General features: G+C 54.4%; 1 protein-coding gene across 1 annotated transcript in view; it reads left to right on the top strand.

The window, feature by feature from the left end:
* The window catches only part of SDK2 (sidekick cell adhesion molecule 2), a 259843-nt gene that overhangs the window by 105822 nt on the left and 131312 nt on the right, over positions 1-22709 (top strand). The window contains exon 2 of the mRNA XM_037808622.1: positions 16565-16724. Within this exon, the coding sequence (XP_037664550.1) occupies positions 16565-16724 (160 nt within the window). The remainder of the gene's footprint in view (positions 1-16564; positions 16725-22709) is intronic.

The following is a 22709-nucleotide window of genomic DNA, read 5'->3' as shown; positions in this document are numbered from 1 at the left end:
CATTCATTCATTCACTCATTCATTCACTCATTCATTCATAGACCATGTGACAGACACTGTCCTAGGAGATAATCTGCATTTTCTCACTTACTCCTTGCCACAATTCTATGAGGCAGGTAATGTTATTAACCCCACCAATGAAGGAACAGGCCGAAAGAGGTCAAGTGATTGGCCCATGGTCATCCAGCTCCCAAGGTGCAGAAGCCAGGGCTTGAATCCAAGTTCAGCTAGCTAGGGCTGCCCTCCTGACCGCCATGCCATCCCAGCCACTTCTCTTCCGCTTCGCAGCCCACACCATCCTTGCACCCTTTATCCCATCATCCTGAAATAGTTCAGGTTCCCAGAAGCCACTGTCCCTCTCATGCTTCCTGGCTTTGCCCCAGTGGCACCTTCCCTATTGTCCTTTGCCTGGCTACCTCCCTGCCTGTTTTTTAGGACACTGCACAGGGACGCCTTCCCTGGGGGTTCCTCACGCTGCATGGGCGTTGTTCTGTTGTACAGTTTATCCCACTGCCCTGAGCTGTCGAATGGCTCATCCGTCTGCACCAGGTGCCTGTAAACTCCCTGTGGGGAGTTTTCCTTTTGCTCTCCATCCTGTCTCCTGGCACACAGTAGGAGCTGGAAAAGCGTTTGCTGAATGAGTAAATGAATGCGATACACACTTTGCATTATGGCTGAAGGTCAAGAGCATTTGTGTGGGATGGGGGTCAAGGGCACTGGAAGTCTGGGTAAAGGGGTATCTTCGTGGTTAGGTGGAAACAGAAGACTCAGTGAAGGCAGAAGGAGGAAGTTCTAGAATGGGGAGAGGGGCTTCCTGCAGGGGTCGTCTGGAGAGCAGATACTGGACCTGGCATTGAATATGTGACGTGGGGGAAGGAGCCCCAAGAGTTGCAGGGAGGCAGAGGAGGTGGCGATGGTGGGGGGGGGGGTAAGGAAGACAGAGTTGAGGCGGCCCGGCTGCCCTCCACCTGCCACTCAAGCTGCTCTGCCAAGCCTGGTTCCCGCTTTTTATCCCTCTCCATCTTGCCTTCTCATCCATCCTTTTGACAATCTTGCATGAGGCTCTTTTGCACCATATATTTTATCCCTTGTCATCAGCCAAACAGCCCTATTATATTAATTTATTGTCTTTTCCAGTAACTTGTAGCCTTCCTGTAAAGTCCCCCCTTTCCCTTGCTGGGTTTGTCCACTGCCAAACCACAGCTCCTGTTCTGCCCCCTGCTCCTGACCCTGGGCATGGCCAGATGGTGAACAAAGGTCTCCTGGGACCCTCCTGGCCTCAGCGTATTGAGGACCACTTCTGGGTCCCCCTCTCCTTGTGTGAGTTCTCCGTGGAGGGCCTCTCTGTGTTCCCCCACCGCTGGTAGCAAGATTGTTACTCAGTGTGACTTCTTGCCTAGGACACCATCTCTCATTCCTCAGTGCCCTGGGGAAGGGTGGGCAGAGAGGAGCCTGATCATGGCCCAAAGGGAAACTGAGGCCCGGAGAAGTAGCCTGCCTTGTGCAACTTCCCACAGGTCCTAAGGGAAGTGAGTTGCTTGATAACCATCCAGAGTCTCAACCATGTGATGTATGAGATGGTTTGGCCTCGCTAGGGCCTCGCCCCATCTTCCCCAAGTGATCCCAGGCCATCTACAAACATGGGGAACAATATCAAAGATGGCATTTTTGCCCCAGCTCTCTAAGACTCAGGTGTGGTTGAGGGTGGGGCACCCAGAAATAGCTCCCTTGCTCTCCAACTCACTTTGTGTGATGTAGTGGAGGGAGCAGGAGCTTGGAGGGGCAGGCCTGCCTTCAAATCCCAGTGCTCACGCCAGCCACCCGTGCAGCCTGGGGAAAGCCACTTCACGTCTTAGAGCATCCATCTCCTCATCTGGACAATGGGACGGTCGTATGTCCTAGTCTCAGGGGCACACACATACCTGGCCTCAGAACTGTGGGCACACACAGACATTGAGGACTGACAATTTGGTGTGCCGAGCCCTCGATCTTTGGGCTGCCCTTATGAAGCCTATTACTGCAAAGGAGAGGCTAAGCCTGCTTATAATTGTGCCTAAGAGTCTCCCCCTGAGTGCCTCTTTGTTGCTCAGATGTGGCCCCCTCTCTCTCTCTAGCTAAGCTGCTTTGGCAAGTGAACTCACTGCCCTCCCCGCTACGTGGGACCTGACTCCCAGGGGTGTAAATCCCCCTGGCAATGCAGGATGTGACTCCCAGGGATGAGCCTGAACCCGGCATCGTGGGATTGAGAACATCTTCTTGACCAAAATGGGAAAACAAATGAAACGAAATAGTTTCAGTGGCTGAGAGATTTCAAATGAGGGAGAGAGGGTATTCTTATGCACTATATAGATATCCCTTTTTAGATTTTAGTGTATGGAATAGCTAGAAGTAAATACCTGCAACTATCAAACTCCAACCCAGGAGCCTTGACCCTTGAAGACGATTGTATAACTCCGTAGCTTACATGGTGTGACTGTGTGATTGCGAAAACTTTGTGGCTCACACTCCCTTTATCCAGTGTATGGACAGATGAGTAGAAAAATGGGGACAAAAACTAAATGAAAAATAGGGTGGGATGTGGGGGGGTGATATGGGTGTTCTTTTTTACTTTTATTTTTTATTCTTAGTCTCATTCTTTCTGGTGTAAGGAAAATGTTCAAAAATTGATTGGGGTGATGAATGCACAACTGTGAACAGTCGATTGTACACCATGGATGATTGTACAGTGTATGCATATATTTCAATAAAACTGAATTTAAAAAAAAAACTGGGGGCAGAGGCCAGAGCCCTAGGGAGGTGAGACCTCAGCCTATAGCTACTGGGGGCAACTTCTCCAGCCAAGGAGAAGGGGCAGTAAGTGTGTTTCTCCTACATCACTCTTCCCGGACGGAGGTGCCTTGTGGGAGAAAGTGGAGTGGGGGCACGGATCATCCCACCCAAACCACACCCCAGCTGCCAGGGGAGGTGCAGAGACCTTCATTCTGGAAAGGAGGAGGCCACAGAGAAACAAGGGGAGCCTGCTCCTCTGAGTGGGGGGTAAAGGGGCCCCGCTGTGCTCCTTCCGGAAAAGGCTTGGCTTCCAGGGAATGCATGGGAAATGGCCATCAATCACATGATGCCGCCTGCCAACATGCCAGTCCCATGGCTGCAGGCCCCCTGCCATGCAGGGTGGTGTCAGTCACCATTGGCTGAGCTCAGGCAGGCTGCAGAGCAGCTCACCAGGTGCAGCCCTGGGTCGGGGGGCACGTGGGGGGCCACCTCTGGAGAAGTGGCCGGCAAGGATGGGAAGCGATAGGTCGGGGAGGGTTTAGGGATCCTAACAGGGCCCTCCTGGAAACGGGAGAATTCCTTCCTTCATTCCTTCCTTCGTTCTTTCATTCATTCCTTCATTTCTGCCCTCATTCATTCAGCATTTATTGAGTTTCTACTATGTGTAATACATGGGTTAGAGACTGAAGGTACAAAAATAAGAGATGTGTCTTTGAGTCCAGGAAAGGCTTCAGAAGACTGGCATATCACATGGGGTCATGGATGCGAGGATGGACATGAGTGGGTTCAGTGAGCATACAAGGGGGGCTCCCTTATACTGGGGGTGTCTGTGAAACCTTCATAGAGGAGGAGGCTCAGATCCCTGCTGGCTTTTTATTTGGGGGGTGGGGGGATATGACCGCATCCACAAAGAGCCCTTCGAAGCTTGAAGCCCTTGCTCCATCCAGAGGGCAGCCCAGGCTCTCCGGGGAAAGAGGCTACTATCCTAGTGGAAGCCAAGCATCCTCAGGAAAGCCCAGGTGCAGAGCTGGACTTGGAAGAGGAGGGTGGTCATCAGTTATGGCCTCGTGCCCATCTTATGGATGGGAGAAACAAGGCCAAGAGTCGTCAAGTGAGATAGGTGACTTGGTGTCAAAAAGTTGGGCTCCGATCCTCCCTTAAACACCTCTGCCTCAGTTTCCTTATCTGCCAGCAAGGGGGATTGGTGCTGTGGGTGGCCCTCCACCTGTTAGGGGCAGCGCTGGGACAGGGCCCCTGATGCCCAGCCCCGGCCACTGTTTCCCCCTCACCCCAAACCAGCACCAGGAATGCGACCCCTATTTCGGTGTGAACCAGGGCAACGTGAAGAGGCTCTGGGCAAACCTGGCCTGCTCTCTCATTGCTGTGAGTTTTCCCGTCTGTCACCCTCATTTTCCCTGCATCAGCTGCTGGGCCCAGGCCCCCCCAGAGAGGGTTGGTGGGGAGCAAGGGGGGGGGGCTGACTCGTGGGGAGGCTGCCCGACCTCCCTGGGAGGATGACCACTGGGGATCAGTAGTGGAGGCCAGACAGCAGCGCCTCTTCAGCCTTGCATTTGGCCACGCTCAGGGCATAGCAGATGCGCTCTGGGTTTTCAAAGCGGCGGAGCCAAGAGACAGTGCAGGGCTCGCCGGCTGGTCCTCAGACCAGGCTAATGGATGCAGCCCCCGGAAAAGGGGCCTGTCCCCTGTCCTCTGCCCCCCTCCCCGCACCCACCCCCGTTCAGAGGGCTCGCTCTGCCTCCACAAGCAAGCGGCCAGGCTGCCTTCCAGAGAGGCCGCCAGACCCGTGAGCAGGGGCAGCCAGGCCGGGGCAAGTGGGCAGCCGGGGGGTCAGGCCAGCCCCCTCCCCCTCCTCCCTCCGGGGGCAGCGCCCTGCCTTCCCTCCTCGGGGCAGCTCATTTGCAGGGTTGCCTGCCGAGGCTGGCCTTCGATGACACTGGGTTCTGCTGGAGGAAGCAGGCAGTGAGCACTTCCTGTGCTCTTGGGAACGACTCACCTCTCGGGTTCTCAGTCCCCCTCTGTGAAATGGGACTTTTCATCGTTCCCACCCCATAGCTTTGCTGGGTGGGTAAGAGAATATTCCTACGACACGGGACACAAGCCTGGCACAGGGTCCGGGGCTGCGTGTTCCCCAGGGGCCAAGCACTGGCCAGGTGTTGCGATTCTGGCTTTTTATGAGTTCTGTTGCCCTGAATCCTAGCAAACCCCAGCGGGGCAGGTGGTGCTGGATTCCCCTTGTACAAGTGAAGAAACGGCAGCTTTGGAAACCTCGGTGGCTGGCTCAGGGTCAAGCAGTTGGTGGATACAGCAGTGGGGTTCAAACCCTTGTCTGACCCCTGCAAAGTCAAGGCTCTGTCTTCATTCCCAATGGCCCATGGATGTGGGCAGCGGCCGAAGGCAGGGGGCTCTGTTGGAACGGGCACAGGCTTTTGGTCCTGCCCCCACAAGACTGGCTGAAGCCCAGCCCCACCCTCCATAACCCGAAGAGCAGCCCCAGCCTCTATAACCCAAAGAGCAGCCCCAGCCTGGCACAGGGGAGAAGCTCACGGAGGGAGGTGGTGGGGGGAGGTGAAGGCAGGAGCCAGGTGACTTCTTAGGGCAGGGCAGGAGCCCCTGGACCCTTGCCGAGGGTCTTCCTCCTGAGGATGGATGGGATCCGGAGGGGTGGAGGCGGGGGGAGCCCAGATGGGACTTGCCTTGTTTTACTTTTTGGTGGGAGGAGGGGCAGCTGTGGCTGGAGCCCCTGCCTGCCCTGCCTTGGGGCACCCCCTGCTTCCTGGAAGTTGTTCTGGGCTTGCCCGGAGGAAACGGCCCATCCGCCTGAGCTCCTAGGCGGACCACCCCACATTGTGAAATGCGTGTTGGGACCCCAGGTTCCAGCCTCCCTGCAGCAGCTGATGCAGAGCCTCAGGCAAGTCTTTTTCAGCTCCCCAAGCTCGCGTATCTCATCTGTCAGGTGAGAGGCTGAACTGGGGGTTCCCAGAAACTCCTGCACCCCCACACGCCTCTGAAGCTGGGGCTTCTGGTAGAGACAAGGGGTCACTGCTGGTCCGAGTGGGGAGGAGATCCAGGGCCTCCTTCTGAAATGGGAGGAGAGAGAGAACGGTGGCCCCTGCCTCAGTCCCGGGGGCTTTCTGCTGACAAGGCGTGCCGGGAAGGCGGCCGGGGCAGGAGCTGAGCCCACTGGTGTGGGTGAGGGCCTATTTGCCTCCAGATTGACGCAGCCCCGAGGTGAGTGACTCCAGGAAAGGAGGGTGGCCCCCGCACCCCTGGGAGTGACTTGGGGAGTGGGGTGGGCTGCGAGAAACGCTGCGAGTGGAGGCCTCTGCGTATAATCCAGCTTGTAAATTGCTCGGGGACTCTAACTGCTGAAAGGGCCGTAGAGCTGCGCACGGTATTATTTATGATAAAGCACCGAGGTGCCTGCCAGGGACTGGAATGGGCTGAGCGCTGCAAGTGGGATAGACGGCAAATTGAACTCCAATTTTCTGCTCTGCGGTCTTTGTTGCACACCACAAAGCGCAGGTACGCGGGGGTCAGCATCCTGATGAATGTGTGTCTTCCACGGCGGCGGGTTCCATCCTTCAGCCGCGCCACGGGGAGCGCCTCGCAGCTTTGTTTTCCGTCCTCTCTGGGTGCTCACGCGCCCCGTCCCTGTGATCCAGACACAGCCGCGACCTGGAGGGACATCAGCCTGGCAGGGTGGCGGCCGTGGGTTCGAAACCTGGCTCTGCCGTCGACTGGCCGTGTGAGCGCGCGCCTCGGAGCTGCTGATGAGAGAGAAAAGAGCGGTGGGGGGCACCCTTCCCCAAGGTGGTGGGGTGGGGTAGGTGAGGAAAGCACAGGGAGCTCGGTGCGGACTCGGCCTTCAACAAACACCTCCCTCACTTGTCCCTTCTCCCTGGGCTGAGCCTCCCCACCCTGTTGACAGGGGAGGGGATTTGGGGCAGCAGCTGCTGAAATTCAGTGGGAAGCCCCCGTCTTGGAAGGGAGGGTGAGACAGAGCAGGGAGCCCCCAAAGACGCCTGCTCTCAGCTCAGCTCTCTTGGGTCAGCATTAGGGGTTAAGTGCGATGACCCAGCCCAGCTCCATCTCCCCCTCGCCAACCCCATGGGCCGTCCGTCCCCTTGTAGGTAGGTGATGGCATATATCCTGAATAAGAGGGAGAGTTGCAGCCTGTAGGGTAGGCAAGAGGACGGGTCCCCCTTGGGAAGCGTGACAGCCAGAGCTCAGGGCCCTTGTGGTACGACATTCTGTGCCCTGGGTTGGGTGGGGCCATTGTTGGCCAACGAGGTGGGTGCTGGAGACCCCCAGGCTGTGGGTTCTCAGACGCACCCTGGGCCTGGGAGGCCCTGCTCTAGGCTTCCTTGCGCCTGCGGGAGGCCGTGTTTCTCCGTTTCCAGAGTCCCCAGGCTCAGGGGATGGCTGAGGATGGCATCCAGCTCACCTGCTGAGGAGCCTTCAAAAGATCCACCTGGGGGACTGATACATGCAAGGTGGGGACACATCTCCATGGGCTGACTATCCCTGAGGGGACTTTGGCAAGGTCCCAGGTTTCCATGGGTCTCAGGTCCCCTCTGGAAAGCCACAGAATTGTTCCAGACATGCCATCCAGCTTCGGGGTCACCAAGGGGAAGTGGGGTGTTATCCATGCAGCACAATATAGCTCCTTGGGAGGAATTCCAGGAGTTAGTGAACATTTTATTAATGCCGCTTTTATAGCCCAAATGAATCTGAATACACTAAAATGATAATAGCACTGTTAGGCAAAAAACATTCTAATCGATGGTATAAAAGTTTAATCTCTGAACCCTCCAGTTGAAATGTAAGAAAGGGCTCGCTTCCTCCCTGTTAAATGCAAAATAAACCCATCGGAAATGAGAATCATTTTTTCTGCACACCGGGCCGGATGCTTCAGCGTTACTTACCTGTGCGGTTCAGGCAGGGGCCTGGCTGGGCGGTCACCCTGCAGAGGTGACGCAGGCCAAGCTGGGAGATCATTACGGCCACCCTTTAATGGACCCTTCCTCTGTCCTGGGTGCTGTTCCAAGAGCTGGGTTTGAACCCCGATGGCCCCAGCCCAGGGTCCGACAAGGTCAAAAGCCACACTCCACCTGCGATCTTGCAATGTCAGAGCCAGAGAGGAGCTTAGTCCTCCCCTGGGGTGGTCAGCACCCGAGAGGCCAAGTTCCGCAACAAGGCCATCTGTCCGCTCTAGCACTCAGGGACCCGGGACCCTCACCAGCTGGGCCCAGTGCCAGGCTCTGGGGCCGGGGAAGTGAGGGAGCCCCTGTGCTTGTTTCACAGGTGACGTGCTGCCACAGGGGTCCCCTCAAAATCTGTGGGATGTGGGGGAAGGACACAGGAAAGGAGTGACAAGGGACACGGCATTTGTGCTTTGCAGGGATGTGGAGAGGAGTGGCAGGGACTGACCATGCCCATTTTCTCAGGAGAGAAGGCAAGTCGGGCTCTCCTGGGGCAGGGAGTGGCAGAAGCAAAGGCCCCGAGCTCGGTGGACAGGCGTGTCCAGGGAGGGGTCAGTGGAGGTCCATGAGACAGGCCCTGGGGCTCGAGACTGGCTTCCCAGCGTTCCCTGTTCTCCGCCACGTTGCCTGCCAGGGAAGGATGGATAACAGTTTTTATATGGTGTCACCTGGTCTTGTCTGGCTTGTTGACATCTCTCGGCTTCCATGCGGGGCCTTCTCATCATTCATTCGCCACGTTTTTCCTGAGCATCTTCTTGGTCCAGGCTCGGTGCCCGGCGCTGGGGCTTTACAACAGGAGCTATCGGCCCAGCCCTGTGGCACCCATGTGATTCACTCTTCTTTTCTCCGTAAGGTTTCTGGCTGGATGTGCAGTGGGCTAGAGGCTCCTTCCCCAGGCCAGGCTCCCCACCCCGATAGGGCTCCCCAGGGCCGTGTCAACGCTCCGTCGTGCCAGCTGCCCTGGTGGCCAGGGCCCCCTAATCAGATTAGATGTGTCTTTGAGCAAATTGATGATCCGTTCCATTAGATGCTTTTTGTACACGCTTTTCAGAGCGAGAAATCCATCCGACAGCAGCTGCGGAGGCCGCGGCGTAATTGATGGTCGCCCCCTCCCAGGCCCCCGACGTCACAAGGTGCTGGCTCCTGAAGGTCACTGGTGAGGATTAGATTAAGGAAGGCGAGAGCCCGCTCGCCTGGGTAATGAAGCACTTGGCATGCAGGCAGCGCGGGGCCCGAAGTGGGCCAGGCATCTGTCAGGAGACGAGGGGAGACGGGGGGCCGGCATAAATTAGCATCTCATTCGTGGGAGCAGCAATGGGGAAAAGGGGAAGCCAGAGGGGCAGGGTGGGGTGCCTTGATGGCCCTGACCGGCCACCTCGGGCATGGGGGGTGGGAAGGAGAGGGGAACAGCTGGGAAGCCTGAGGGCCGGGCCCCATGGTCTTTGTCCAGCATCTAGAGTCGCCTGCGAGCTCACTCCTGCCAGGGGTGGATGATTGCAGAGTGCCATGTGTGTCTCCCGGAGAGTCAGGGGTCCCAGCAGGGCCGTGCCAGCCTCTCCGTGGGCTCATCCTCTCCCCCGGCTGGACTTAGATGGGCAAGGGACCCGCAGGAATCACTGGCCTCGTAGGACAGATCCATGCAGACATTTGCCAAACCTGCTGTGGCTCGGGCTGTGCCTACCCCAGACCCGAACTTTTGGCAAGACCCTGTCCCGGAGTCAGCTTGGAGAGGGCTTGAGGGAGCTGAGTTTAGAAGGCTCAAATCTGGGACATTCGGGAGACTGCGAGCTCCTTAAAGGGGCCGGTTCTGAGGCAAATGAAATAGGTGGGTGATCAGAACACTCCCTGCCCCCCGTTTCCCATCCCCTGTCCCTTTGATCACCTCCGAAGGTCTGTGTGGCAGAAAGGGGCAGCCTTTATTTGCCAGCACTGGGCTTGAACTTCACATGCTTAGGCTCCTTGGACCCTGCCCAGAGTCCTCTGGGGCAAGTGTTTGTATGTTTTACTGGTAAGACAAGTGAGGCTCTGCAGGTTACCGCTCAAGGTCAAACTGTGGTGAGCACAGGAACTGGGGTTTAAACCCGGTTTTTCTTCTGCCCCTGGGTGAGCTCTGGGATGGGGTCCCCAGCCCTGTGCCTTCCTTTATGGAAGGGCCCAGCGACCCCAGCCTCTGCCTCAGTTTCCTTAGCCCCTCAGGCCTGTGTTTTCTTCATCTTCTGGCCTGCTCACCTCCTTTATTTCTGGCTTCATCCCCGACACCCCATAGCCCATCCCTTTGAAACTGTCACCCCCTGGGAAGTCACAGTCTCTCCCACAATATCCTGCTCCACTGTCCGTCCACCTGAACTTCCCAGAACTCGGAAGTTCCCCACGGATCTAGTTCTGGGCCGTGGCCTTGGAAACCGGAGCAGGAACGGCCCCTGCACCCAACGGCGTGACCACTTGTGGCTTCAGAACCATGGGTCCGAGTGAGGCTGCAGGTGGGGGTCCGAAGGGTGGGGCAGCTGAGGGAAGCCATGTGCCAGCCATGGAAAGATCCAGAGCTCTGGAATCCGCCATATCTGGGTTGATGTCTGAGTGGCAGAGTCAAATTGCCAAACCTCTCTGAGTGTCAGTTTTCTCATACGTAAAATACAGATCACAATCATCCTTTTCTTGAGATGTTCTTGTGAATTCTGAGACGGTGGGTGGAAAGTGCTTCATTTATAGCAAGTTCGATCAATGATGTGGAATAAAAATAGCAGTGGCAGCAGTGGCAAAAAAATGAAACTGTGGGGGCAGATGAGGTTTGGTGAGGGGGGCCTAGCTTGGCCACTCCAACCCAGGGCCTGGCCTGTTTAGGGGCAACCCACGGGCATAGCCTGGGTCTGGGCCCAGCCAGGCCTGGGCGCTGCAGCTGTTCAAGCTGGGACACCAGTTAGGAGGCTGTGGAGGTCAATTCAGGGCAAAGGTGATGGTCGCCAAGCAGGGGACAGTGGGTGAGATGTTTGCAAGCTCAGGGATCCCAGCCTCCCACCCAATCCCAAGCATTCCAGGAAAGCTTGTAATTACTGGGCCAGGGAGGGAGCTGCTAAGAGAGGGGCCTTTTGAGGTTCAGAGCTGAGAAAGGAATTTGTCCAGCCCTGTGCCCCTTGAAGCTTGCTCCAGAGGGCAGATGGGCATCTTTCAGCCAATTAGGTGTGGGCACAGGCCTTCACCCGACTTCCATGCCCAGCAGGCCGGGTCTCGGCTGCTGCTCCAAGGGATGTGCTGTTCCCAGGCCTGGACCAGCTGGGAAGTCAAATTCCCAGGAGCAGTGAGATGGAGGGGGCTGGGTGGACTCTGAGAAAGATGACATTATTGTGTTGGGGGCTGAGGGGAGAGCAGAAGTTGAAGAAGTTGAGATTAGCCTCTGTGTGGGGTCGATTCGCCTGGAGCCTGGAGTCTGAGGTTGACAATGGGGGTATTTAGTAGGTATATCAAGGGAAAACTGCAATCGGGGACCCCTGCCCTGCCATGGGAAATTAGAAGGAAGCCCAAGGACAAGTCCTCTGGCCGGCCTCTGAAGGCGCCTCTTCATTCAAGGGGCTCAAGCTGTGGGGAGCAGGGCCCCCCAGCCATACCTCCCTCCTGAATCACACATAGAGAACCTGTCCTCTCCTTGCTCCTTACCAGGGTTTCCTACCCTGCACATACAAATACACATATGGATATGTATATGCATATAGCTGATTATAAACAAGTAATTCATTCCAGGGGTACCCAATAATAAAAGTTACAAAAGGGTATAGAGTGAAAAGTGGGGCTCCCAGCCCAGCCCGCAGCCATCCGTTCTCCTCTCTAGGTGCATCACTGGGACTAGTTTCTTACGTAGCCTCCTAGAAAAAGCCTGTACTTGCCCATAAACGCAAGTATATTTTTATACTTGGGGAAAAAAAATACGTCTACACAAATGGTAGCAATTATGCACCCAACTTGGAACTTGCTTTTTTCACTCAACAGTAGTTCTCAAAGATTCCGGAACCATATGCTGCAGGGAATCCCATTGTTTAGCGGTACAATCGTTTCTTTAACCAGTGCCCTCTAGAAGGACATTCAGGTTGTTTCAAAGCTTTTGCTGTTACAAACAGCACCCGTAGGAAATGCTGTCATTGCACACATGCACACGTGTAAATTCCTTGGAGAGGACCTGGTTGATCGTGGGGTGTGTGCATTTGTAGTTTACATAGATACTGCCAAATTGCTCTCTAAAGATATCGTACCGGCCTGTAGTCTCACAAGCTGTGTGCAGGCAAGCCTTTTCTCTGCAGGCTGGCCAGCTCTGAGTAGTATCAAACTTTTAGATCTTGGCCAATGCGATAGGGAAAAAAAAAAACCTTATCTCATTGAGTTTTAGTTTTCCCTTCCCTTATCTTGAAGTTGGGCCTCTTCACCTATGTTTCAGAGTCATTTGTAATTTCCTTCTGTGAACCGTTCATATCCCTTGCCCATTTTTCTGTTGGTTTGTTTTCTTATTGATTTGTGGGAATATCTTTTATATCAAGAAAATTAGCTCTTTGCTCATGATAAGAATTGCAAATATCTTGCCCCAGTTTGTTATTTGTCTCTTTTCTTTGTTTACAGTTTTTTTTTAGTTCCCATGCAGAATTTTTCTGTAGTTGGCTGTATCAGTCTGCTTCATGGCCTTCTGGATTTTGTGTAGTACTTAGAAAGTACTTGGTGAGCACTCCACGCCATCAAAATTATGTATTTTTCAATCGCTGTGATTTTTTCCAGTTCTTTTAGAATTTCATTTTTCATGTTTAAAACATGGATCCACCCAGCATTTATTTTGAGGCAAAGTGTGAGGAAGATTCAACTTTGTTTCTCTAAGTAGCTCACTAGCTGTTCCAAAACCATTTGTTGAATAATTGATCTTTTCCCCACTGATTTGAAATTCAACTTTCATCATGGATGAAATATTCCCATACGCATTTGGGTCTATCTTTGTACTCTCCAGTCTGTTCCCTCACCAGTCTATTCATGTAGGAACATACTGTTTTATTTATAGCAACTTTATAATATAGTTCAATATCTCACAGTACTAGGCTCCGTTGTTGCCATTCTTTTTCAGAATTTTCTTGCCTATTCTTTTTTCTTATGTTAACATTAGAATCACTTTGTCTAGTTTAAAAAAGAAAAATCCTTGGGGTAGGTGTGTGTGTTTGAAGGTGAAGACAAGCTTAAGAGAATGACTTCTTTATAATGTCGATTCTATCTACAGTTTTTCTTCCACTCTTGGGCATCTCCTTCCCTCTGAAATGGTGGCTAACAGGGGTGTCGTGTACAGCTGTACAGGTTGTACACTGCACGAGCCTAGGACTAAAGCTGAGGGGAGCTGCTGGCCGCTGCCAAGAGGATATGAACTGTTCTCTCTGGGTAATCTGCCCATCTCCATATGTGATCAGTAATAATAACAGTAACAGCTACTCCCGTAGCATGTGCCAGGCACTGTTCTAAACACCTTATGTTTATTAATTTACTTAATCCACACAAGAGATTTATCCTGTGTTTACAGTTAAGGAAACTGAAGTACAGAGAGGTTAAGTAACATGCCCAAGGCTGAGGGTTTCTGTGGCCCACATGTGCATTTGTGGTAAAGGGATCCATTCCAGCATAAAACGCACGCACACGGACAGACACACAGAAACAGACAGATATATACACACGCACCTAGACACATGCACACAGACACACAGATACACAGACACACACACATACACTAGACACATGCACACAGATATACATGAACCAAGACAGACACACACACAGATTGCACACACAGACACTCACAGGTAGACTCCCACACATAGAGACAGATTCACAGGCGTGCGTACATGCACACACACACACACACTCTGTTCTCTGTCAGTTCTTTTCTTTATTCTTGTCTTTCCTCCTTCAGCACATACACTCCACAGACTCCTGCTCTCCTACTTTAAGGCGAGCTCAGGCCCGTGGAGGGAAACCATTGCTCTCATTCGTGGGTCTGGCCCCCCTCCCAAGGTCCCCGTGTCCAGAGGCAGGGGCCTTTCGGGAGGCTGGGTGACCGCATGCAGGGGCTCGGGGAGAGGAGGCGGCTCCCTTTCCGGGCTGGGCCTTCATCTCCCCTGGGCAGCCTCACAGGGATACCATGTGATGAGGGATGCAGGGCACCCAGCACAGGGCCCAGCACAAGGCAGGTGCTCAGGAAGGGACAGTTCCACCCCCATCCACTGCCCACACCCCCATCATTACCTCCGTCAGCCACCGGAATCAGCCCATCCAAGCAAAAGTCATTCAGCTCCGGGCTGGCACCCCCGGGAGAGCCTGAGGACTGAACCGGCAAATGCAGGCCTGGGAGTAAATTGCCCAGTGAGTGGGTTTACAGAGGCGGAGGTGTGTGGGCGCAGCGTGTGTGTGCACGTGTGTGTGTGAGTGTGTGGGTGTGTATGTGTGTGTTAGTATATTTGTGCGTCTGTTTGCAGGTGTGTGCGTGTGTGTGCCTGTGTATCCATGTGTGTGTGTTTGTGCGTGTGTGTGCCAGTCCACACACACACACCCGCCCACCCCTGCCTCCTCTGACTATGAGTCAGCCCCACAGCAAGGGGATTTAATCACTCGGGGCTGGAAATGTTATTGTTTTAAAACAAACGAGTGATGACAGGAACTAACAGAGGTTTTTTTAAAACGCAATTCAAAGGACTCTTGAAAGCCGCTGGAGAATATGAAGGCGCCTTTGAAGTCGGAGTGTGCCCGTTTGTTAAGCTGAGAGCAGGGCTGGCCTTCCCTTGGCAAATGGGTGCCCGTGGCTCCTCTGCCCTCCCCGCCGCGCAAGGGGTCCGGGACCCCCGAGGCGGCGGCTGCTGGTCGCTCCACCCGAGCCCACGCTCTGCAAGAGGTGCCTTTGACTGTTCTCCAGGCAGCAGGTTCACGTCACAGGTGTTAACGGCTGATGGGAAGGTGTGCGAGCGATCAGTGTGAAATATGCACTTGAAATGTCAACGGTCAGACCGAGAGGCACGGAGAGAGGGTGCGCGAGGGGGGCTGCCTCGGAGTGCCTTGGGTCTCCCCTCATCCGCACTGCTCCCTGCAGGTTTGCCCCTCCAGGGGCCCCCACAGTGAGGCTCGGTGGCAGGGGTGGGGGTTCAAGTCAGAGCCCCTGAAACAGCCGCGATGGATACTCGGCCAAAATTGGGCGCTTGGGTGTGGGGAGCTCCGTGTGCAGCAGGGCCAGGCGCCCTGGACCCCAAGCATCCATCACACAGCTGTTGAGTTGTAAACTGGTGCCGGAGCCCAGAGCCAAGTCTTGATATAAACGCTGAGTCCTGAAGACTGCGGGTGGCGGACACGGGTTAAATCTGAGGGTGAGAGGGATGGGTGCCAGGGTCCGGGCTCCCCAAGGGTCATCCCGGGGTGTGGGAGAGCCCCCCAGCCCCCACCCACCCACCCCAGTGCTGGCTGACCAGGCTGCCACAGTGTCTGGACTCTTGTCCTTCCATCCTTAAGCCGCTCCCCCACCCCCACCCCCTGATCCATGTCCCTTCCTCTCTTCCTCTGGTTTGTCCATTTCTTAGGCCAAAAAGGATGTTCAGTGGTTTTCTACCCTCTGATTCCAAAGGGGAGGGTTAGCCCTGAGGCCAGGGAGTGCTGGGGCATCGGCCAGCGCTGACGACGACAGAGGCCCCTCCCTGGCAGGGACACCCACACTTTTGTGTTTGGGGAAGGGACTGTCATTTGCAGAGCATCAGCTCCCAGCTGTGTGACCTTGGGCAAGTCTCTAACCCCTCTGGCCCCTCTCTGAAATGCAGATTATAATCCCTTCTCTTCTGGGGTTGCCAGGAGGATTGAATGAGCATGTTAGTAACCCTAGAGCAGCCTGGAACATAGCAAGGGCTTTAAGTCTGTTTTTGTTACGAAATGCTGGTACCTCCCTCCCCGCCCCCCACCCCCAGCCCCTAGTGCCCAGTTTGGAGCCCCCTCCCCTTTCCCTGCTTCCTTCCATCCTTTCCTCAACCCCCTGTCTATTTTCACTCCCCCGCCCCAACAATCTTGCTCCCACTGGCCAGAAGGGCAGAAAGGCTTGTTTCTGTCTGCAGCCTTTAGCCTGAGCCATCATCCCCTGAAGTGGGGCTGGAAGCGCGGTCTCTCCGGGAGAGAAGTGGTGGGGTTCATGCTCAGCTGGGCTGAGTTCACAGTCAGGGGGGTGGAGTGAGTCTGCAAAGAGGTGGGCAAGAACCGCACCCATCCTCCCACAGCCTGGGCCATAGGCAGTCCAGTGGTTGGGGGGGGGGTGTGGGCGGTGTCCCCACCCCTGGCCAAGCTCTGCTCTCGATGCCTTAAAGGGGTTCCTCCACCTGGGGGAGCAGGACACAGGATGCCCCCCTTCACCTGCACCTTTTATCAGCCCACTTTCCTATTTTCATGATGAAATTCACATTCCCTTTGGCTGAGGCACAGCAAGCACCCCTGGAGGGGCAAATCCAGAAGCAAAAGATTTGGGATAGGAATCCCAAGTGGGGCAAGTCGGCAGATAGCCAGGCATGGGGATGGCACAGAGGCAGGGGAGCCTGCTGTGGCCCCGGGAGAGAGGCCGAGTGGGGAGGAGGGAAGCAGGCGCCTGGAGGACTGGAGTTGAGGACCAGCCTGGGAGTCAGACGCACCCAAGTTCACCTCCTTCCCAGCTGTGTGACCTTAGGCATGTCACCTGGTGGCACCTGCCAGCCTGCCTAGGGGTGTGAGGGCATCACCTGAGCCAGTGACAATCGGTGGCTTTTCATCCCTGTCTCCTGCAGATGACGTGTCCCCATATTTCAAGACGGAGCCAGTGCGGACGCAGGTGCACCTGGAAGGGAACCGCCTGGTCCTCACGTGCATGGCCGAGGGCAGCTGGCCGCTGGAGTTCAAGTGGCTCCACAACAACCGAGAGCTGACCAGATTCTCCCTGGAGTACAGGCAAGCTGCACTGCCCCCCCCCCCCCATCCCCTTCCCCCTGGCACCCGGGGTCACGGCCACACAGCTGAAGGCAGAATCAGAGCTGGGGGGCCTGGGTGGCAGGATGGCCTGGATCACGGGCTCCTGCTCCAGGAGGCTGGAGCCACAAAGTGGGAGCAAAGGCAGCCCAGGCCCAGTGAGAGTAGCCCACATCCCGTTGATCCAAGCAGAGGATGGCTGGGCGATGGGTCAAGGACACTGCCCAGACTCGGCTCGTGGGACAGTGGACAGGGGAAGAGCCGATGATCGGGGATGGGGCACCCCTCCCAGCCTCTGTGGCCATTGGTGTGGCCAGTGCCCCTTCCCTCCCTACCCTCTGAAAAGAACTTTGCCATCTCCAGGGGTCTTTATTGGAGGGCTTGGGTCCAATGGAGGGCTGGAGCATGTGGTATTGTGGGGCTCCATTAGGAAGGGGCCAGTTTAGGTGGGACATGGAGTCAGTACCCCCTCCCCATGGCACCTTTGAGCTTATCTTCATTCCCTGGTTGTCCCCTGCACTGGAGCCCAGGCTGCCTTCCCTCCCCGGGGCACTGGCAGGAGAGGAGGGGCCGGAGAGCGCAGTGTCCCAGCCAGGGCGGCTCTGCTGCCAGAAGCAGGAGTGGGGACAGCCACTGCCTGGCTCCAGCCCTTCCGCCTGGCCTCTCCTGGCCTCCTGCTCTTATCCTCCCATCACTGCCTTTTTTTACTGGCTCCCAACCCAGTGGCTGGTGATTAATCCCCGGGCCTGATGTACATAATCGGTTTTGTTGGGGAAACAAGATTGACTTGCCCTGGGGATGTTGATACAGATCTGCCACCAGGGACAGGAATGCAAATGAATGGGGGGATGGGATTTAATTGCTTGAGGCTCTGTTCTTCCTGGAGAATCATCCTTTCCTCTGCAAAGCAGGGAGGCCAGAAGTGCCACCCCCCTTCCAAGGGGGTCCCTTCTACCCGGCCCCTGGACTGGAATGGCTGATCTGGAGCATGGCCACATTGGCAAAGGATGGAGAGGGAGAGGGGGGAAAGGAGGAAGAGGGGGAGGGGAGGGCTGGCGTCGGGGGAGAGGCCAGGGGGCTCTCTGCTGCTGGGTCTCTCGGAGCCTCGGATTCTCTGGGAAGCCCACAAGGAGACCAGAGGGGCTCCCCGAGCAGCCCCTGGGATGGTTTTCATTTGGGGAACCAGAGTTCCCCCAGACTGCAGCCTGGCACCCTGGGGGGCAGTTTTGTCCATCTCTGCGAGGAGCCCCTGCATCCCTCTAGGAGGGTGGACATGCTGGAACGGGACCACCTAGAACACGGGGTGGCGTCCAATGAGCATAGGTGGTGCCAGGGCCTCCCAGCCTGCCCCCGACGTCCACCAGCCGGGAGCTGGAGGCACCTGACACTGACACCTGACACTGCTGGGACCAAGAGTGGACGCTGCACAAAGCTGAGCCCTGCTCAACTGAAGGATCAGACTTGCCCAACAATGCACGGACTCCCTTTGGAAGTGGTCAGCTCTGTGTGCCTGGAGTCGTCCAGGGAGAGGTCAGGGGCCCTCTGCGGGTGATGGTAATGATAATAATAATCCTTTAGCAATGACAGAGAATGCATTATATGGCAGGCATTATGATGTGCAATCCATGATTATCTCATTTAATCCTACCAGCAATCCTATGAGTGGGTTCAATTATTATCCCCACTTTACAGATGAAGAAACTGAGGCTTAGAGAAGTTCAGTAATTTGCCCAAGGTCAGATTGCTGAGCTGGCCTTCAAATTTAAGTCATCTGACCCCAAAGCTGGCGTTCCTTACCAGCCACCACAGCCTCTCATTGAGCAGGGGTTGCTGCAAGGTGTCTTCTAAACAATCTTTTTGCTATTTGTGCTTGGCAAATTCTAGAAAACAAAACATTGGGGAGAATGCAAATATCCTACTGTATGGCTTTGTTGGGGAGAAGTTGTTCAGGGAAAATGCAGGAGTTTCCATTAGGGAAGCCCATCTCCTTGTTTCCTTGGCCCTGAGGGTTTGGGCTTTCATGCCGTGAGTGTGCCTGAATGCTCAACTAATTAAGAATTATTTGCAGACATCATGTCACTTCACCCTTAAGTAGTATGTGCTAAGAACAAGGCTTTCTCCTACAGAACCACAATACAATTTTCACGCTTGAGAAAGTTAACACTGATAAAATAGCACTATCTGATACACAGTCCATTTTCAAGTACCCGCTTGTCCCAATTATGTCTTTATGGCCATTGTTTGTTGTTGTTTTTGTTGCTTGATACAGGATCCAATCAAGAACCACACATTGTGTTTGGTTAACATGACTCTTTAGACACTTTAAAACTATTCCTCATTGGGGTTTTTTTCTTGCCTTTTCATGGTGTTGACATTTTTAAAGAGTCCAGCCAGCATTGTAGAATGTCCTACAGTGTGGATTTGTCCAGTAATATCTTCATGATGAGATTCACATTAAATATTACTTAGATGTGTGTCCTCAATACTTCATGCTCGGAAGCACCTGATGCCTTTTTGCCCCATTATTGGTGTAACTGGTCAGTTGGTCAAGGTGATGTTCACCAGATTTCCCCATTGTCAAGGACTGAGGAATCTCCTTCCCTCTGCAACTGATGAGTCACCTGTGATGTGACAGCTTGAGACCCCCGCGGATATCTACTCCCCGCGAATCTCTTACCCAATGATTTAGCATCCATTGATGAGTCTTACCCAAATCGATTGTTACCGTGGTGGTTTGTAATAGGATAATTTTCTCCTCGGTCATTCCTTCTACTTTTATTAGTTAGCCATCTTTTGTATGGCACTTTTCCCTTCTCGCCCTCTTTAAAATAATTTAGTATCAGTATGAACTCATGGATTTTTTTTTCTTCAATGTGTTTTAATTCATCCCTTGACAATTCATTCTGGTGCTCATATTAAGCCAAATTTGGCCAGTGTAGCCCCTGCAGATGGATCTTGGGTCCTTCTGACACTTCCCCATCAGATTTTGAGCCTTCCTTACATTTTGGCTCAAAAAGTGCTCCAGGTTTCACCCTTTAAAGAACTGCATATGGAAAATTGCATTTTGTCAGGTTGGCTCCTCATTCCATGGGTATCTGACCACTGCTTGCCGCTGAGGACTTCCTAATCTCTTACAAACCCCAAGCTTAGAGTAGAGTGATAATACCCAATTTTCAGGTAGATAAATGGCTAAGCTTACTCATCAAGTTGAGAGAAAATAAGATGAGAAGTGTTGCCATAAATTTAACTATGTTTCCACTCTATCTCCAAAGGAAGAAGTCCAGTGTCCTAGGGCCTTTACTCTGAGTGGTATCTGTGGGTCTGGTGTGTGTGTGTGTGTGTGTGTGTGTGTGTGCACGCACGTGTCATTTACACACAGGCAAACATATGCGTCCTTCTGAGTGTGTGTGACTACAGTAAGTGTGAGGTTCACACCAACAGTGAGCAGCAGGGTGGAAAGAGCCTGGGCTTGGGGTAAACCGAGCAGATCCGTCACACCTCTACCACCACTGCTCTGTGGCCCGGGGTCAGCCATCTTGGGATGGGGCTTGCCAGTGCTCTCCTTAGACGGTGATTGTGAGGATCCATGAGGTTCTGTGGGTCGAGCCGGTCCTGGCCTGACATGAAGCCAGTGGCACCTGTTAGGATTATACGAGGTTCTTTGTTGATACAGCAATGGGACTGACCTGGTAGCATACCCACCAGACACCGCGTGTCAGTGAGTGGGTGTCCCCGAGGGGTCACCTGTGCTTGAGCTCCTATACCTGTGTCACTGCTATGGTCTGGGACCCTTTTTAGACCCCCTCTTTGACAAGGACTAGCTACAAAAGCCCCTTTATCCATTTGAAACCAGCCTTAAGCTCCCAGTTTGAGAAATAAAGTGGTTTGGGGTGTACAACTTGGGTACAAAGCAAAATCTGGCTCTAAGGAAGCTCTAAACCTACCCTTCTTGTGTGGGTGGGACACTGCCTGGGAAGGACCCGAAGGTTTGGGGCATTGACCCCACTGCCCACCCCCCACCAGAGTGAATCTTGGTGTGAGTTTTGGGGGTGGGAGCGGGGAGATTGGACTCAATATTCATTTGGATGATAAGGTCTAACTTGTTTGTTTAGAATGTGTGTGTGCATGTGTGTGTGATAACTACAGTCTTATATACACGTTTAATGCTTATGAGCATGTGTCTGTAGGAACCATGTAGGTGTGTTTGTGTAACTTTCTGAACATGTGGGATGGTAATTCACAAAGAGTCCAGGCTTCCCGGGTGGCTGCGGGGGCCTCTTCCGTCAGACGGCTCTCCCACTCTCCCCACTCTGGGCTCCCTCTCCTTGGGGGCCATCTCCCCAGGTTGAATCCACTCAGCCTCAGTTTGCATTCCCTTCACCACCCGTGAGGGCTGCTGGCTGCCAGGTGCCTGGGGCCAGCCCCACCAGCTCGAGAAATGACCAGTCAGCAGGTGGCGATGGGGCAGGAGGATGGAAGGATGGACAGTAGCCATCTGTCCTTGTGACCCCTTCCTGGTGAGGTCATCAACCAGATTATTTTGTCCTGGCATAATTATTCGCACACTTAAAATCAAGTAGGAAAAAAAATTCAGCTAGACAGACACTACACACACACACATGCACACACATACTTATATTCCCACTCATCATCAGGCACATGCACACCCAAAGGAGAACTAATGTTTATTGAGGCTCGCTTGGTGCCAGATACTTAACATACATCATCTTGCAGTAACACCAGGAAGTCAGCGTTATTACCCTCGTTTTGCAGACGAGGAACTTGAAGTTCTGAGAAGTTACAGAACTTGCCTGGGGTCATCCAGAGAGCAAGAGGCAGATCTAAGGGCCTGTCTGAATGTTTTCTTATCCTCTGTGCACAGGAACGGAGGGGGACCAATGGGAGGGCTGGAGACCAGCCAAAGCCAAGTCCACTCCATGGCCCCAAAGGTCCCCTCGTCAGTGCAGAGAAGAGCAGGTGTGTGGCAGGGCCCAGGTGAGACAGGGTGGGCATCTGGCTGTCCCAGGCTGCGACCTCAGCCCCCTGCCAGGCTGCCAACCCTTGCCAGTGGAGCTGCAGTGTCTGGGAACTCTGCACAGGCTCAGCTGCAGGAGAAGAAAGCCCGGCCGAGGTGCATGTGACAGCCCGGGTGAGGGGCACAGGTGGGGGGATGCCCCAGCAGCCTTTGAAACTCCTCAGAGGAGAGGATGAAGAGAAACTCCCCAGGCCAGCTGCTTTGTGTCTTGCTCATCCTCCGGCCTCCTCCCTGGCTTCCTCTTGGAAATGAGAGCAGGCAGCCGAGGCGGGGGAGGGCAGGGGCAGGCAGGCCTTTGCAGAGGGCACCCGGGCACATGCCGGGTGGGGGCCAGGATGCGAGCCAAGCTCCTTCAGTCATCACCACCTTGCTCTGGCTGCAGTGCTGCAAGGCTGGCTCTGTCATCATCTCTGCTTCCCAGCTAGGAATCACAGCTCAGAGAGGTTTGGTTACTTGCCCAAGGTCACACAGCCAGTGCATGGATAGTCAGTGTCACCCAGATTTTGCATTCTTCCCCTGCTCTGTGCTGCCCTGGTTTGCTGGGCATGTCCCCAGATAGCTATTGGAGGGCTTGTTCTCCCACTGCAGAGGAGAAATAATCACGGCTAACCCTGAAATGGAGCTTACCATGGGCCTGACCCTATTCATAGGCTTTACAAATGTGAACTCTTGTTAAGAAACAATCCAGAGCTCAGCTACCTCATGCCAGTGCCCATGCCAGCTCCTTCCCCACTAAGGTTCTTGTTCTCAGCCCCCGTAAGGTTCTTGTTCTCAGCCCCCGAATATCAGCCTGCAGGGAGGCATTTTGATGCAGAAGGAATCTGAGGCTCAGGTTCAGCTACTTGCCCCAGGTCCTACGTCCTCGGGCTAAAGACCATACAGATCCTCCCACCTCCCACTGCCCTTTGGAAACATCTGCTGTAGCTGAGGGG

Source organism: Choloepus didactylus, chromosome 18, assembly GCF_015220235.1.
Source record: "Choloepus didactylus isolate mChoDid1 chromosome 18, mChoDid1.pri, whole genome shotgun sequence".
NCBI lineage: Eukaryota > Metazoa > Chordata > Mammalia > Pilosa > Megalonychidae > Choloepus > Choloepus didactylus.
This window is presented reverse-complemented; position numbering and strand designations above follow the sequence as displayed.